General features: G+C 43.8%; 1 protein-coding gene across 2 annotated transcripts in view; it reads left to right on the forward strand.

Annotated features, from left to right (window-relative positions):
- Positions 1–18,385, forward strand: part of YPEL2 (yippee like 2) — a 52,991-nt gene that overhangs the window by 2,407 nt on the left and 32,199 nt on the right. For both annotated transcript variants that reach the window (XM_039885793.1, XM_039885794.1), the window contains one exon: positions 15,979–16,291. In XM_039885793.1, the coding sequence (XP_039741727.1) occupies positions 16,175–16,291 (117 nt within the window). In that variant the 5' untranslated portion in view covers positions 15,979–16,174. The remainder of the gene's footprint in view (positions 1–15,978; positions 16,292–18,385) is intronic.

An 18,385-nucleotide genomic window follows, 5' to 3' on the forward strand; every position in this document is an offset into this window, starting at 1 on the left:
CCCGATCCTGCTTAGCTTCTGAGATCAGACGGGATCCGGCTTGTTCAGAGTGGCATGGCCGTAGACGACCTGGGTACTGTTTAAAAATGCAGTTTGTCAGTCTACTCAGAGATGTTTAGTCCCAGTGAGGCACATATTTAATAAGTGGCTATGAGATTGTGATGCCGGTGGCTGATAAGAAACCCTGATCTAGTGGGAATTAAGGGCAATAAATAAAGAAAGGCATTAACTTGGATATAAATTGTGCAAAGCCTTAGTCAGGTATGTGACCCACACTCTCTGTTCAAACCCGAGCTCACTCATCTGTCAGTTACATTAGCCTAGGCTTTGAAAAGTCTAAGGATATAGTGGTGTTTTCTTTCAGTTGCCATGAAGTCTTGGCCATAAGAGGCAGACACCCACTCCCTCCCCACATCACTCCACTCTAGCTTGAGGGCTTCTGTTCATTGTTCTGGGCCACTGGATGTTTCTCGGTGCGTGGGGTTGGGGTCGTGAGTAATGATGAGTTAGCTGTATTATTCACAGATATTTGAATTTTCTCTTTTAATGATTTTTAAGGCAGCAACACAGTCATTGTGCCTAGGCTATTAACCGGCCAGCAGAAGAAGAGTTGATTTTGTTTAATATCTGTGTATTCCAGCCTGGGAGAAAGGCAGACTGGTGATTTTATTTTTGTTTGAGGGTGGCAGGGGGTGTTGTCGAAGGCTTATCTGTCAACAGTTGTTAATGAGAAGAGGCGCAAGTTTGCCCACTTCTCAGCCCTGGTTCTTTCCTATAGTGACAGCTCTGCTCCTGCGTGCAGATGGCTCTTGTAGTCATCCAGTTTCTGATGCCGTTACCTCTATTTCTACCTTCAAGCACGAACGTACATCTGATGCAGCCACATGTTGGATGTTTCCTTCTTAGTTATTGTGTCCAAACATGTTGGTAACAGAAGTTTCCTTGAATTAATCAAAGCTGCAATTTAACTTCAAAAAGAACTCTAAATTAATCAAATTCAACTGTGGTCCTTCCTGCCAAAGATATGCCTTATGTGGGAACCCTAACTGTAGGATTGTTGAAATAACTTTAATAATGCTCAGTTTGGCCAAGCAGCTCACATTTAGAATGTTTCGTTTAAAACCTACTGGAAAAAGAAAGTAACAAAAGTATTAGGCTAGGATAGGAAAAGCAGAGGGAACACATAGGTGTTCAGATGGGATTAAAATGGAGAATCAGGGTCAGTTTCCTTTGCATAATGCCCTGGCATTTCCCTAGGTGCCAACCAAATCCCTAGGTGTTCTGATATTCATCTGTGTAGCATGAAGAGGGTATTAAGCTCTGGAAAAAGAAGTATCCTTTTGAACTTTAGCCTCCAGTGATGGAAAGCCAGGGCCTTCAGGCTAAAGGCATTTTGTTAGAGTTCATAGTTTTCAGTGATACACCTTTAACAAAGTACTATACTTTCATCCTAAAGGACCCCACCTACCTTAATTTCCTCTGGAGCTGTAAATATAGCCCTGAAGGGTTTAAATTTAAAAGTAAATTGGATTATGCTACACTCCTGTTTACAGCTTTCCAATGGCTTCTCATTCTCTTCAAACATAATGCAACTCCTTTCCCTGTAGATTAAAAGGCCTGTCACCTCTCCCAACTTCTCCCACCTTATCTCCTATAGCCCTTGCCCAGTCCACTCTACTTCATTCTGCTCTACTGCACCAGCCTTCTGGAGACTTCTAAAACGTGGAAGGTTGGTTTTTGTCATTGGGACTTTTCTACTGGTAGTCCCTCTTTCCAGAATGCTATTTCTCCAAATTTTTGCATGATTGGCTTCTCTCACTTGGGTCTCAGCCCCTCCCTGAGTTATTTAGAATAGCTTCTCCCCTCCCTTCTCAGTCTCTCTTAATTCCTTTTTTTTTTTCAAATCTAATCCCATCTAGAAATTTATCATCTACTTGATGGGCGGCTCCCTTGCAAACTTGAGAGCTTTTGTCTTGCTCACTGCTTGCCATGGAGTAGCACGGGATAAAACATCTTTTGTTGGAATGAATAAATGTCTAAGGAGTTAATAAGGTTTAGTCTCTAAGAGTAGGAAACCATACTTTATTTTCAAGAGAAGAAAACATTTTTCCTCTCCCTTTTCCTGGGATGGGGTTGTATTCCTTTGGAATTACTTTCCTTTGGGATTTCTGCTTTTCACACTCTTTTTCATCCTTTTATTTTTATAGGTCACCAAAGTCTCTAAAAACTCCATTGTTTTGTTAATGAACAATTTTTTCCTCCTCCAGTAGCCTTATTCTGGGCCTCACTGTTCTGACAAACAAGCATTTCTACCAGTAATCACATTTCATAACTACTAGGAGGCACTATAAGTAGTGTTAAGAGGCTAGGTTTTGGAACCAGAGAGATTTGGATAATTAGCTCTGTGACCTTGGGCAATTTGCTAAAATTCTCTAAATCTCTATTCATTATTTGTTAAATGGGACTAATAATAGTAACTATCACACAGGATTGATGGAAAGATTAAATGAGAAAATGCAGGAAAACCAGGTACAGAGCCTGGCACATAAGCACTTAGTGTTAGCTATTAATAACAATACTATTATTAATAATTAGATTCTCCTTCCCTCTGACTGGCAGGAATTCCCAATCCATTGATTTGGTAACGGACAGGAAGAGGTAAAAACCACCAAATTGTTGACATAAGAAAGTCTAATTTTTGAGTTTATTTGAACTAGTTTAAGGAAGTTTACATGAAGGTGGGAGAAAGCAAGGTGGAGATTAGATTACAGGGTAGTTAACAAGATTATAAGCTCTCTTGAGGGTGGTTACACTTATTTCAAAGGTATGTTAACCTGGATACACAAGAATGGTCAGGGCTTGCTTAAGGCAAAGATAAACCTTTTACTAAAAAAGTTATATGCCTGGGGCAGGACTACCCACCACGACTAGCCCAGTTAGGAATTTGTGATCCGATCACCCCGTGAGGTTACCTTCCACAGAACCCCTTTTCTGTCCACAAACTCGTAAATTAGTATAAGTAAATGAAGGCAAAAAATGCCACTTAGATCTATCAGAACTAGAATGGAATTTAGAAATGTGTAACTCTTAGTAAATGTCCGTGTGGAAGATGTAATATTTATAGAAGTTTTTGGAAAGACATGTTGTCTACCTGCTCCTCTGGCCATTCTTAGTTTTATCCTTGGGCTAAGGTGGGACAACTGAAAGCTGTATACTTGGGCCATCTAAGCCCCTCCAGAATTGTTTTCACTGAGATGAGGTGTTTTGCCCTTTGCTTGCATGGAGGGACACTTATAACTTTATATAACATGCTACTACATTTCTTATAAGGCTTTATATTGTTGACAACTTAAGCTACAACTTTACTTAATGTCTCCTTTGAGAAGTTAATTGGAAGAATTTCAGAATCAAGTGCCAGGAAAAGCTTTGCCTCTTCCGAGAGACTGGTATGATTTTTCTCTGTGGACAGTTGGAAATCTGTAACTGTTTCTCTTTTTGCTTTGGCTGCCAGGAAGCACTGAGCCAAATCTGTGGCTTGAATTTAGTAACCGTAGGGCCCTGCATTCCTAATTTTTTCTGGTGTTAACCTTGTAATTTTTATTTTCTCTAATTTCAAGTTATTGGTTTATAACTTTCTATTAATTAGATATATGCTGGATTAGGTATTAAAATCTATTTTAGGTATTACATTTTAGAGATATAAACATTGAGGCTCAAACAGGCTAAAAGGACTTAAGACACAGGTAATTAGGGCAAAGCACAGACTATAAAACCATACCTTTTGTTTCTTAGGCCCAGGGCTCTTTCTACTCCTATACATTCTGGAAGAATACCAACTCCTGACTAAAACCCTAAATAACCCGTAATGTCCCAATACTAGGCAAAGCCTACCTCCTCGAGCATGCTGTCATGCCAGTGAGGTGTCACACCACCCACACTCCTGTCTCCTGAGTCAACAGCACTGCTCTCCTGTCTCCTGAGCTACAGGGGAGCCAGCCCTTCCCTGTGGTCTTGAGAATGTGGTATATCCAGACTTAAATGGCTCTGATCTAGAACTAGATTGCCAGCTCAGAATGAAAATAGCCCCTAGTGTCTGGAGTTCCCTTATCTGTTCCTTAATATCCAGGAAGGAAGGCTTGATATTCAGATGGCAGATGGGTGCCACTGAGGCTGGGACAGAGTCTTCTGGGTGTGAACAGTGGCTGAGTTTGGTAGGACTAAAGAAAGTGGCCTTATTTTACCTGATATGAAATTTAGTTATAGGAAATATTGATCTTCCTAATGATTTGTTTCGTTTCCCCATGGGAGTACCTGGGCCAGAAAGCGTAAGCTTGGAACACATCCCGCCTGAGTGAGGAAAATTTTGATTTCTATTTTGAGCGAGAGAAGAGGAACCTCTGGCCTGGGGCTGAAACTCAACCTTGGTTTTATTTTCCTGGGTAATCATTCAACAGATAATAAGACCTTTGGGAGATAAGGATAAGTTAAGATATGGCCACTGTCCCTAAGACAATATACTCAGGAGCAATTAAAGCATATGTATTAGTTAATAACCAGAATACAAGGTGGAATTTGAAGTCATTACAGAGATACAGAAAGAAGGGTAGGCATTTTGAAGATGGGCTGTGGAGAATGAAGAGAGTTTAAACACGCAGAAACAGTCCAGAGGGAGCAGTTTGTGCAAAGCCACAGAAGTGTGAGCGGGAGAGGTGGCTTTTAAGGAATGTTCAGGAGGCACCTGAGATGTGGGAAGGAGAACACTGGGCTATATTTGCTTGGGCTGCCTTTGCTACAGTTTAGTAACTCGTTGGAAGTGGACTGTGACTTACATTCACAGAAGAACTCCTGAGGATGAAGACCTGTGAACAATGACTAGTTGACATAGATAATAGGCATCCTCTGAAAGAGAGATTATCCCTAGGGAGTCTCCATCCTGGCTGCCATAAGAACTAGCCCAACCAAAGGTCTACAAAATCCAGATGTTCAGGATGAAGAATCTAATAAAAGCAGGCAAATTATAATAATCGAAAGAAATATTTTCTAAGTTTTTCTAATGGAGCCCACTCCACCTACATCTGAGGTCTGGAAATCACTGAAGTAGTTATCTACCTGGCAGAAACCAACCACCTAGTATCCTTGACCTTTGGCCTCCTTTCCCTAACTTTTTTTTGTCGCTTTCTTATCTTTTCTTCTTTTGTTTGTATGACTCCTGTGTGTGTCATCCATTATATTTGCCTTTCCTTTATCTCTTTTACCACTCTGGGCTCTGTCTGTTGGGGGTCCCTCCCTAAATTGACGCACTGCCAAATAGACTGTAAGATAGAAATGAATTCTCTTTTAGTATCTGCTTTATTAATGGTATAAACATGTGTATTATGTAAACATAAATAGGGCTTTCAGTTAGTTTTGCTTACGTGGTCCTTAATTTGTTTCCTTTAGGATTTGAGGAAAATTATCTGCACACATAACTGCAACCTTAAAGCTAAACATCCCATTAGCAGGAAGACAACTGAAAACTAGCTTTTTCTTATGCCTAATCTATTGATCCATCTTCTGGTTCAGGTTATTCCCTTCCGTCATTTGTTTTCTCAGGTTTCTGCAATTTAAAAAGTTGAAGCATTGAGCCAACCCTGAAAGGCTAAACATGTTTTAAGAGAACTTGACATCTTTGTTTACATTATAATTAGTTGATTTAGACTCTCCCTCCGGGAGATATTCTTAGATGTTCTCAAGGACCAATGATTACCGTCTTCAGACCCCTCTGGCTTGTCTGAGTTGAAGGATCCATGAAGGGTGAGTGATGGGGTCCCAGGAGTCACATGTTGGTTCTGGCACTTTCAAACAGGTAATCATAACAGTGCCTGCCTTCCTGGGTTGTTGTGAGGATTAATTGAGATAATGCATATCAAATACCTGGGCCCTCCTGGGCCCATAATAGGAAATTAATAAACTGTGGAGTCCCTGAGGCTTACGACAGTAGCTGCAGTGGCTTAGATGACTCTGCCCTACCTCCTTCCCTCACTTCCCACCTTCTCCGGACTAAGGCTTTTTGAGCTCTTACTGCCAGCCAAGCCAGGCTTTGGGCTAGGTATTGGGGATGATTAACCAGTCCTGGTCTGTGGCCAGGAATTGCTCACAATCTCATAGGAAGACTGACCCATAAACAACTAGTTTTGTGGAAGTTACTTAAATTATATAAAAAAGCTGCCTGGTAACATGCATGTTTCCCCTTGATGTGCCAGGCCTGAAAGGAAAAGAGGCTGTAATTCTTATTAAAATCTACTGCCATTCCCATAACAGGAGAAATCCAGAAAATTGCTCTAGAATCAGTCTCTCTCTCTCTCTCCCACCCATTTCCTTTTTCTCTTTTTCAATAAATGGCAGCCTTAGATGACAGTTTAATAATTCTTAGAAGAAAATACATCCATCTTTGGGCTGGCGAAGGCTGGGACTTCAGACATACAGGCTTCCTTTTGAAAGTGCCTCTGCCCTTTCTTTTGAGTTTTAAGTTTAATTTCCAAATTCCAGTTGTGGAAAGGCAGGAAGCCCAGCCACAGATGTCAGAATCTAGAGTTTTGGATTTATTTGAACTGGGAGATTAAAGTGAGAAAGCCAAAGGCATGCTGACAGCTGAACAATGAAATTGTATTGGCAGATTTGGAATGGATGGTTTGTAACTAATTGGGGCCCTAGCTGTGCCCTGAGGGAGCAGCAGTTAAAGAGAAATCAAGGTCGCACAGTGCCCAGAGTCCAAACGACATTCATTTATTCAGTCAATGATATTTGAGTATGTGAGACACACGACAATCAAATAACTACCTCAATAAAAATCAAACTACAACTGAAAAGTGTTAACGCACGTGGAATAGGGGACCTGACTTGGTGGGGGTGGGAGGAGGTTAAGGGGAGAGCTCCCTGGTGACGTAACTTCTGAAGATAGGCCACATCTCTTAGCCTGTTTTCCAAAATGTTTTCTTGATAGACCTAAATGGCTGTTTTACATTATAGTTTAAGTACAGCCCTGGCAGGAATGGACCTGACCCCTCTCTGGGTTCCAGATCATGGGGAAAATGTATTTGTTTTATTTTAACCAGGGTTATTATCTCTGAGCATAACCAAATACAAAGCAAAGGCCCGATACTGAGGGCAGCAGTATCTGGGAGCCAGAGGAAAGGGGCAGATCTGGCCCTCTTTCCCATGTGGAGTAGAGGCGGGCCTGAGGGGACCCCCCCTTCGCCGCCCCCTTCTTGGTCTGAACCAAGTCTGACACATCATTTTTTCTCTCATTCAGTCTTATCTAGAGGAGCAGCTCAGACTACTTGGGGGTTTTGTGAGGACCAGCCTGGGAGAAAAAAGGTTCCTGGGTTGGCAATTTGAGGGTTTCTCTTGGGGTCCAGAAGTCAATGCCAGCCTGGGGAGAGTCATTTGGGAAGCTGCCCTAGGTGGCACATAGAAACTGTGAAGGATCCAGGAGGTGGAATGGGAAATGTTTCTGCCATCAGACAGCAGCTGGGTGAACCCATTAGAGGTTCGTGTGGTGTGGCTTATCGGGAACAGGGCTCCACGGTACTGAGTTTTAGTCTCCTGCTAGCCCAAGTGGGTTGATGTCATAAGAGTTTGCTGCCTTTGTAATTTTGTGGAGCATTAATGGTATGTGAGTCCCATGTAATGCCCAGAAGTAAATATTTTAAATGTAGTGGATAGTGGCAAAGTAAGGAGATTTAAAAAATGTCAGCTTTATAGTGCAGCATGGTTTCACTGATGGTCATTCATTTTACTCTGTTAACTCTTTATCAAGAATCTCCAATGTTGCGGACACTAGGAGTTCTGAGAAAACCATGTGGAGTAAAGACTGGACTTCTGACTGTAGGAAATCCTGGTCTGGTGGGGAGACCGATGCACAAACAGGGTGGTAAAGGCTATTCCGGAGAAAAAATGTGTTTTGTTTTTTTTTTTTGCATGCTGGAAGAATGGAGGTACCAGATCTGCTTAGGGTCTCATTTAAGCTGAGTATTAAGGGATGAGCAGGCATTTATCAGGCAAAGAAGATAGGTTGAGGCATTGCCAGAGGCTGAAACAACTTGAGAAAATATAGCAAGGGAGCTTGGTCTGCTGGGGAGACAGATTTGGATTGAGGTGGGAAGGTGATAAGAAAATAAGCTACCAGGTTCTTGGTGCCACTTGAGGGGTTGAACCTTGTTCTGTAGGCTGCCAGGAAACCATTGGAGCTTTTGAAAAAGGAGAGAGATGTGATCAGATTGTGTTGTATAAATAGAATTCTAGAATGGGCTGGAGTGGTAAGAGCTGACTCAGGGAGTCCAGTTAGGAAGCTATCATGACCATTTAGGATGAGAGAGGATAGTGCTGTTGGCTGGGACTGTGAGGGTGGCAATGGGGGTGTGTGGATTTCCGAGGCAGAACCAACTGTCTAGGACACAGGTGGAGTATGACACGGAAGGAAGAGAGCATAAAGGGTATTTCCTGCTTGGGCAACTGGGCCTTGAGGAGGAAGGAACAGAATTGGGGTAAAGGTAATAGGAGGCAGGGAGAAGAGGAAAGGTGGCATTGACTTTGGATGAGTTTGGTTTGAAGTGCTTTCCTAGGAGCCAGATAGAGGTATCCTTTCGAAAGGGATCCAGGGTTCAGGAGTGGTAGGCAGAGGTTTAGAAGACTTGAAGGTATAGATGAGAATGCCTGGGGGGAGCAGACAGTCAGACACATGGAGGGAGCATCTCCAAGGCAGAGGAGGATGGCAGAAGAGCAGTGAGGGAGACTGAGGCTCACGTAGAGAGGTGGGAGAAAAATTGGAAGAGGCATGATGAGGCCCGTAAGGGAGAGTTTCAAGGAGAAGCAGCCCACGAGAGAGTTGAATGTAGCACTAGGACCTAATAGTGTTAGTGTTCAAAAGTATTACTGTTTGGACCTGGCTGTTAGAGGATGCCCATTTTTTTGTTACTCAAAAGCCTGGTGTGCTGAGGAATACTCACAGAACATTGCCAGAAGTCTCTGTACTTCTTCTATTCCTCTGCAGAGTCTGTATCACTGGAGCCAGCCAGACCATCCAAAAGCCATGTTCTTGGGCTTCCCTGATTTGACCCCACGTAGAATCCCTTTTACTGCATTGCCCTTTGGTGTTTGTTACGCTGTCCATTTTCATGGAGGGACTTCTAAGAGACAGTCTTGCAAGAGGGTTACATGGTAGGAACTGTTGGGGTCTCTTGGGGATCTTGTCCACTGAGTTACTCATTGTCGTCTCTGTGACTGCCCATAGAAGAAATGTCTCTCAGAAAATCTGTATCGTGAATAACTAAAGTTCTTTTATTTTCTAGGAAATATAAACCTTATAACTGCTGGTATATTTTTTTTCTGCCTTGGTTACTGGAGAATGCAAAGCCAAATTTGCAATTGAAATTTGGTAAATATTTCGCAACTTAACAGCATACTTTTCTATGCCTTAATGCTCTTTTTTAAATTTCTCCTAATACTAGTATTTTATACTAGTATTGTATTGTTTACATTTTTGTAAGCCACCATAAATCCTTTTTGGAGCTGGGAGTCGTATAAGAGAAAGAAGGAAGCCATCAATGAACTTTAGCCAACTGTCCTTGGTAACCTATCTCCAGACAGATAATCTGAGCTTTTTACATTATTTTTGATTAAAATTGTAGAAACAACCCAAAGGGGTATCCGATCTCTTCATAGCCAGCTAGCAACAGCTATTCCTATCTAATGTCTAGTAAATTACATGCCAGTTTGAGGATTTTCAAGGGGAACTGCCTTTTCTCTATGTGGATATTCTAACAGATGCAAGCCTCACTTGGGGGCCTCCCCAGGCAAAGTGCTGAACTAAGGACCATGTGGTAAATATATTGCTGTGCTAACAGATGTTGCAAAAGCACAGTCCAGCAGTCATCTCTGAGTGGACTCAGTGAGACTGCTATGTTCTATGAATTCGCTGAAATCAAGGTCTTAACAGAATGACGGTTGGAGGATGGATACTCGCCTGGCAGAGACATAATTACAACATGGAATCAGGACTTAAAAAGCTAAAGGAATTCTAGAGATCATGAAGGATTATCATCTGACAGATAATCCCCCGGAAATCAAGCCTAGGCCCTATATCCAGGATAGAGATGAATAGTTGGCTTAGTTTACGAAAGAGAGTAGTTTCTTGATATCGAAGCTAGTTTTGATTATTAACTGGATGGATTTGAAATGCCACCTGGGCCCAGTGCTATACAGTGGGTAACTATGAAATGATGACATTGATTTTCCTGTGCGTCTTGCATATCAGCTTCAGGGCAGTTTTATTTTCTTAGGGGCATTTTGGTAAAGTTATCACTAGTGCCCCCACCCTGGGATTAGGAGAGTCAGTGCAGACCCAGAGGTGACTTTTCCTCTGCATTAAGTGATGGAGTGGTCTGTTGTTTGGAATGACATATCAATAATGTCAGATCCCCAGTTAAGCCACAAAAACCTACTTAAACCGCAGTATACCTTTAAGTGGATTAATTTAGGTCCTAACCCTCTCACCACCCTAAGTCAACCTGGGAGACAGGAATGTTGCTTTGTTTGAGTCTTGTGAATAAACAGTTCTGTGTTTTTTCATGCTTGCTGGTGAGGATGATTATAGCTAATCAAGTTTATTAAGTACTAACCATGTGCCAAGTGCTGTGCTGAATGCTTCATTTGCATTGTCTCATTGATTCTTTTACCTCCTCCATGAGGTAGCCTAATGGTGATATAGCTAATGGGGATGTACCTAGTGAGAAGAACCAAGACTGAGTCCAAGCCCATCCGCCTCTAGACCCTGTACTCCTCCCCAGTGGACTCTACTGTTTCCCACTTCTCTTATTTGGCAGCCTAGGCACACTGGGTCTCTCTGCTTCCTGGCCTGGGTTCAGGATTCCTGTGAGATCAGGAATGGGGAAGGAAGTCATCCCTCCTGGGATAAGGCCCTTCCATAGCCATTCTGTCTCTTTCTTTATTCTCTCTCCCAGTTCCAGAAATGGCTTGTCTGTTCCCTTCCCACTTTCACCACCTATTTTTTGCCTCCAAGCAGGTCTTCTGTCTTTCCTTATCCACAGTGAAACAGACCAGGGCTCCTTGGTCCGGCTCCTACTCTCCTGTCCGTAAAGCTAGCATAAAGCCCTCTTCAGGCTTTCTGAGAGTTTCTACAGTAAGTAAAAGATGGAAACTTTGGAAAACAGGCAGATATATATATAAAACCTAGATCCCACAAATGCAAAGAATGGGCTTGGATACCAATGGCAGTCCTTTAATTAACACTCAGGACTTGAAAATTCACCTATAGCCGGAAAGAACCACAATCCTGGGCATTTCAGCACAGGATCTGAGTGGGGAATGTCAGGGGGGAATAGGGTTTTATGGGGCCTGGGGACCCAGAGTAACTTTGCCACCTGCCTCATTACTTGGATGGAGAAGCGGGCGGGGGCTGCTCAGTCACATCCGTTACCCTCACGGTAGGTAGATCAGTCTAGTCAGCAGCCCAATGCAAAGCAGGAGGAGCTCACGTCAGTGATAGCCTCTGCCTACTGTGTGCCCTGCGCTGCAGAGTTGTGGGGGTGTGACTAAATGACTAAGACATGGTCCCTGCTCTTGGAGTTTACCTCTAGTTGAGGCAGAAAAGGATAATTTCAATTTTAATAGGGTAAGTGTTAAGGTAGAGGTGAGCACAGAAGAGGGGGCCAGTAAGCCCAGTGCTGAGGTGACATTTGAGCCTAAGACTTAATAGACAAGTAAGGGCCAGGTGAGCAGTTATGGGAAGGGTATGTCAGGCTGAGGGAATGGCATCAACGAAAGCTTGCAAGGGTGAAATGCAAGTGTGGTGTGTTAGGAGGGACTACAAAGAGTTTGGTTGCCAGATCTGAGTTCTGTTTGGTTGTCAGTTCAACATGGTAGAGATGAGTCTGAAGCCATTTTTGAGTGTCAGTGGTAGAAGGTAATACCAACAGTAACACACTTAGAATTTATTATATACTTACTACGTGCCAGGCGCATATATGCTGAATACTTTACATGTTAACTTAGTTAATCTGCACAAGGTCCTATGAGGAAGATACTATTCCTATTTTTTGATGAGGGAAGCGAGATCCATGGAAGTTAAGTGACTTGTCCAAGGTCACACAGCTAGCAAATGGCAGAGCTGGAATTTGAAATCCCGGAGTCTGGTTCCGGAACCTGTCTTCTTAACTGCTACCCTGTGTTGCCTTTCTGAAGGCCGTGCGAGTGACGACATGGTCAAATCTGCTTTTTAAATAGACAGTGCTGGCCGAAATGCAGAGGGTGGATTTAAGGGGGAAAGGAGGCTTAGGGGCCTGCCTGGGCTGTGTGCCAGTACTGTGTGCGCTGACATTATCTCATTTAATCCTCATAACCCTGTGTAGGTTCGTATTGTTAGAGTTGGGGAAGCTGAGGGTCAGAGTGGTTAAAAAACTTGCCCTCAATCACTCAGCTAGGAAGAAGTAGAACTGGTTTGTGATTCCAGAGCCTACTTCTTTCTTTTCCAGGCACTCTTTGCCTACCCTTTACCAGAACACCCCACAAAACAACAACACAGAGGCCCACCTAGAGATGGTCCTATCCTGCGGATGAAGGTGTTACTTCCCCTCGTGAGTTCCACCTTCTCATTTTCTGTGGTTGTGTGTGTGGCAGTGCAGCCTTGCTTCCCACGTTATTCACTGAGTTCCTTTAGCTTACCTGAAGAATTCATATGTCTTAACCCCTTCATCCTGGGAACACTCAGAAGGTTCTCTTTTGAGTCCCAGCTGCAGTCCTGTGGCTCCTTGTGAAGCAGTTCTGTTTGTCAGGTTGGCCAGTCAAGTTCGTTGTGTCTTCCCTATGCATTTTCTCTCAGAGTGGTGTACCTAAGGTCTTTGGTTTTCATTATTATAGTTCACATCTTTTCTTTCCATGCTGATCAGTGGAAGGCAGCTGGGAGTGGTAGCAAATCTTCCTTTAATTTCTATGATGATGGATTATCACTTCACTTAAAATGGTGTTTAATTTGTACACGTGCCCTGAGGCTTTTAAATATTGAGCTCATTTGATTATTATTGGAAATCAATTCGGACTTCACAATATATTCAGCGAGTTGGACTTATGAAGCCCCATAGAGCCTGTAGCCCCATTAACAAGTACCAAGCTCCAAAAGTTAAAAGGTGATAGAGTTCGCAGCCCCAGGCCCTTCATTTCTTTCTTAAAATTTTTTTAAAATCTATTTTGTCTTTCTTCCTATGAGCAAAATTCAAAAAAGCAGTGTTTAAAAATTTTCCCACGGGAGGGACGAAGACAGTAACAGGTGATTATTTTCTGGTCTCTAGCTCTCATCTTTTTTCTCTCACTCAGCCTACTCTCTTCTTCCTTTTCAGGCACAAGGACCCTCTCTTGATCCTGCTTCATCTTGCTTTCAAGTCGTCCCCTCTCGTTCCTTCTTGTTTGCCTTGTACCAGTTGAACAAGATCCATATTTCATCAAGCCACTTTTTCTTTTCCTTTTTGGGGAAGGAAAAGAAAAAGTTTTTAGATGCTTGTAAAGTCCTGTGAAAGAGCGAGAAGACAGAGTAACTGGAGCAGCAAAGACTAATACCTGCTATCTAGGCTCTCCAGGGTTTTTCTAGTACCAAGAAACCTGGATATTGCTTACATGTCAATTTTTCACTTGTCCTTCTAAGTTCAGCGGTGTGGTGTGCAATGAATGTGTGTGCATGGGTATGTATTTGTACGTGCCATACATTTAATACAGACTGTAAATGCTTATTGCTCAGAAGGTAGCTTTGAATAAGTTTTGGGATTCAGATTAGAAGCTGAGCATAACCAGAAACCCCTGCCTGTGAACTTTTTTTTTGGTTTCCTACAGAAGAGAAGTGAGAGAAGAAATAATTCTACTCTGGGGAAATGCATAATTTAGAAGCCGGCTGCATGTATAAGAAAACAGGCTCTGTGGCTGCTCTATAAACCCGGTTTGGCAGCCAGGCTCGTTGTTTCCTTTGCTTCCCTCAGTGTTTGTCTAAGACTGAAGGGGCCAGTGCTTCTAGTGCTCCCCACTGGGCAGCTAAAGTGTGGACTTCAGAAGTGGCTGGCCTGGAGCAAGCCTCCCGCTCGTTTCCCCTGCCTGCCTTTCCTGTTCCTTACCCTGACCTACCACCCCTTCCTTACCTGGAAAGGCTGTTCTTCCTGAGAGTGGAACAGGGTACAGGAAAGTACAGGAAAGAGGGTTACTTGGCTCTTTCTACCACCTTTAATACTTCAACACCCAACATCATTGGTCTCCCATGGGCTTTTGTTTTGTCTACTCACCTTACCCACTCCTAGAGTATCCCCAGGGTGAGGTGAAGGGGCTGTGGATTCAAGGGGTCACGTATCTTCCTTTCTCATCTCCTGTTACGGCCAGGCCAACTCCGAGGCAAAGCTGAGGAAATTAATTCTCACTTCCATATTCAAGTATTTCTATAACGTTCTATTTAACCTGATTTTACATCTTTAAAAATAGACTGAGCAGAGAAGACATTATATCTGGGCCCCGTAGGTCTGAATCCCTTCCACGGTTGGACGTCAGCCTGGATGTGGAGCCTCCTTGGCTCAGCGCTGCAAAAGGGACATGCAGAATAAGGGGTAGTGACCACTGTTGTCCTTCAGCCTAGTGCTGGCCAGTGGTGTTGGCCCCTCAGGAAGATATACAGAGTCCCAGGGGTACAGTGGCCTTCAGTGACTGCTGTGGGGGTAAGGATGCCAGGAAGGAGGCCTTTGGAAGATTTGGTTCCACCGAGGTTTAGAGGAAAAAGACAACTGTGATTTGTGGGCTTTCTCCAGACATCCAGATGGATCCCAGACATAATCCAGCAAGGAAGATTGGGTTTTGTTTGTCTTCCTCCCCCGTCTCTCTAAATAATTTTATCTTCAAAGCATGACGCAGGTGTTAATTAACACTCTGGCTTTTCTCAGAGGTAGGCAAGTGGGAACACCACTCTATTAGTGAAGCCTAGGGAATAGGCAGGCTCAGAAGCCTCCGGCAGGTGAGCTTGAGAAGCAGAGAGAGTCTTAGCTCTTGGGGCTTTGCCCTCAGGACCTTTACTTGGGTGTACCCTGGGAGCCTCCTCACTTTCTCAGTGTCCTTGGTTCCCAGTAGAATAAAAGAGCTGAGGAGAGATGTTTGGTACTGCGGAATGAGTAATGGGAAGTTTGAGGATAGAGGAGAAATTCTGATAAAATTCAGTCATTGTGAATTTTAGATGCAGGAGCCTGATTATGCTGTTGGTTTCACGCATTTACTTGAGTTTTCCAAAAAAAAAAAAAATGTACTGAGCATCTACTTCTGGGCAAAGTATGGTAAAGGGAATCATTTCTCCCAAAAGAGCTGGCGAGCCATGAGGAACTCTGCTTGTTGGGAACTTCATCCTTTGTGTCTCATACTTAGTCCATAAGCAAAGGGTGGTGTGGGGATTATTGTCTCTGCAGGTGGGGGTTTCAAGTGTTGGAGGATTCCGGCATCTGGAAATGGATGAGAAATCCATATGTGACTGTAGATGTAGTGACTCTCTAGAGGCTGAATTTCCTTTTTCTTTAGCCATTTATCTTATTTGGCTCAGGAAAAGGGGGCGGGGAACCTCAGGAATCCTATCCTAGGGGATTATAGGTAGTGTATCTTTAAGCCTGTCCTTTTCTGGGGCTTATTAGGAATGGCGATCATGCCAGTTTGCTGAATGTCGGTGGAGGGTACCCAGGGACTACTGAGAGCCCTGAGTTGATCCTGAACCTTTAACTCTAGAAAATCAACAATACTGGGATCTCCGGTGGTTTCTTTCTTCTTCATTGGGCATCTTGACACAGTGTAAGGAACAGAAAAGGGGGTCATTTTATCCTGTAAATGCTGCCCTCTTGGTGGCAGTTGGACTCTACTTGCTTTGCAGGAAGCCCAGCTCCATCAGTTAATGATATTCCCCTTATCTTGGCACTGCAGCTGCTGAGAACCAGCCGTAGACCTCTGCTTGAGGGTCCTTCCTCTGAAGACATCACCAGTGTGTGGAGCCTGCCCCACACCCACCCCCTGCCAAACCACGGCCTTTACCTGTGTCTTCCGGTGTTTCCCGTGCGACCCGTCCTGTGGGAGTGCCTCGTGGGCTGCCCCAGAGTTCACCCCACGTTCAACAGCGCCAATGGTGAAGATGACAAGATCCAAGACTTTCCAGGCGTATCTGCCCTCCTGCCACCGGACCTACAGCTGCATTCACTGCAGAGCCCACTTGGCCAATCATGATGAACTCATTTCCAAGGTACACATTCCCTGCAGGCCTTCCTTGCCTACCCCGGGGGAGGGCACTTCCTGCCCCTGAGGTTGCCAAGGTTCACAAGCTCTCCAGAGGACATGTGTACTCTGTCTTCTGTACAGGGAGGGCTGATCCTCTTGGCTGTCTCAGTCAACTGAGAAATAACTCTTGAGTTGGAGAGAGAGTACTAGTTTAATTTGTTATTTTGGAAATTAGAAGTCACCCCTGTTGGAGGCTGTGGGGACTGGCAGCTTGCTGGCCAGAGGGGAGAGTTGCTGAGGAGGGATTGGAGCTGGCTTGGCTTAGGTTGGCAGATGAACACTGTGCAGAGTACTGCCTGCCTGGAAAGTGAATTCTAAGAAAGGTGATGGGGCCAGGATATCTTGTAGCAGGGTCTCTTAGCTGAGATAAGAGATGATATTGCCTTCCAAGCCCCCAGGAAGGTTATGAGACCTTTGAATTACCAAAATGGGTGGCCCTTGGGGAGGACCAAAAGTGGCTTGGTGAAGAGCTGACTTACTGGCTTGTGGGGACCTTTAGGGCTTCTACATGAGGTAATTTAGCATGACTTTTGATCACAATCAGGAGAAAAAATGAAGCCCTGTTTTCCCAGAGTAGCCTTGACAACTGCTACCTAAAGGTGGGGTGGGGGAATTATTAAAGAATAAATAAACTCAACATCCCAGTTATGCAATCCAGGAACTGGCTCCTTCAGGCAGCATTCTCAGGGGAGCTACCTCCCTCCTGGTCCTACATTCCCAGGGGAGGAGAAACAGGTTTTACTAGGCTGCATGAAAAGGAGAGAGAGATCATGAGGGACTTTTCCCTTTAAAAAGCCTCCTTTCTTACAACCTGTACTACATGCCATTAAAGTAAAAAAAGAAACAGATGAACCTTTATGAGACCCAGGCTGTTTTAAAAAAAAAACTAGTGCTCTTGATCTGTTTACAAGAATTGCTAGAAAAGGTGGCATCACTTCCCTTGCCTCTGGCTTGGTAGCCCAGCCAGAGAGGGATGAAGGATCAACAGTTATAGAACAGTCCCCTCCAGCTGGCCGACTTGACAGGAAGTGAGGAAGGCTGCGTGAACAGCCACATCTGTGGTAGTGGGAATTCTTAAATCAGGACTGAGGATGAACCTCCTCCTCTTAGGCCTATTCCAGGTTCTCGGATTACCATGGAGCTTGAACCCTGGAGCCCTCAGAGTCCTGGCATCTGGCCCACTTTCCCCACTAGGCTTCTGCCAATTACTCTCCTTGATGCTATTTATGTTCCAGCCAGCCTATAGCTTCCTTCTCTATCACCTAACTCATCTTGTCTCAGATTCCTTGGATCATTTGGGAACCCCTTGAGTCTGGAAGTTTAGATGGGGAGAGGCTGCTTCAGTGAGGGAAGACAGGAGTTAGTCCTCTTTGCTTTGGAAGAGTGCCTGCAAGCTTGTAGGGAAAATGTGAGTTGTCCTAGTTCTGAAAATCTATGCAGAAAGTGAAAGCCAAGACATTTTTTTAATACCAGAAAGAAGTGCTATGTATCATAAGAAAATGAGGTACCAGTAAAATGTATTTTAGCACCTTCTCTGTACTAAAAACTGCTACTTGACACTGCATAACTGTTATCTTACTTAACTCTCATAAGAAGCCTGCAGGGTAGGTGATGTTAGTCATTTTTTATATGGATAGAGAAATTGAGTCTCATAAAAGTTGTCCAAGAACTCAAATTGGAGGCTCAAAGAAGAGAGAGCAGTTACTTTGAGCATGTTCAAGAAGGATTTCTGGAAGAGGTGGGATTGAGCTGGACAGTGTAAGATGGATTGAAGTGAGTATGTGGAGATGGTAATGGCCTTCAAAGCTCTGTCTTCTCTCTTTGGCCTTGATGATTGGGTAGGCCTAGTTTTCGAGTTAGATCTCCTGCCAGTTCCTTGCTTTATGTTCCAACCACTTGGAACTAAGCAACATTCCCTGAACATACAGATAGGGGAATTTCAGGCCTCTGTGCCTCAGCCGAGAGCAGCCCCTTTTCTTCACTTTCTCTCTCCTAGGAGCTCTTAAACATCCTTTTCCACCTGGGGTCATTTCCTACTAGTTTTGTATCTCTGGGTCAG

This window comes from Pteropus medius, unplaced genomic scaffold, assembly GCF_902729225.1.
Source record: "Pteropus medius unplaced genomic scaffold, Ma_sr-lr_union100, whole genome shotgun sequence".
Lineage (NCBI taxonomy): Eukaryota > Metazoa > Chordata > Mammalia > Chiroptera > Pteropodidae > Pteropus > Pteropus medius.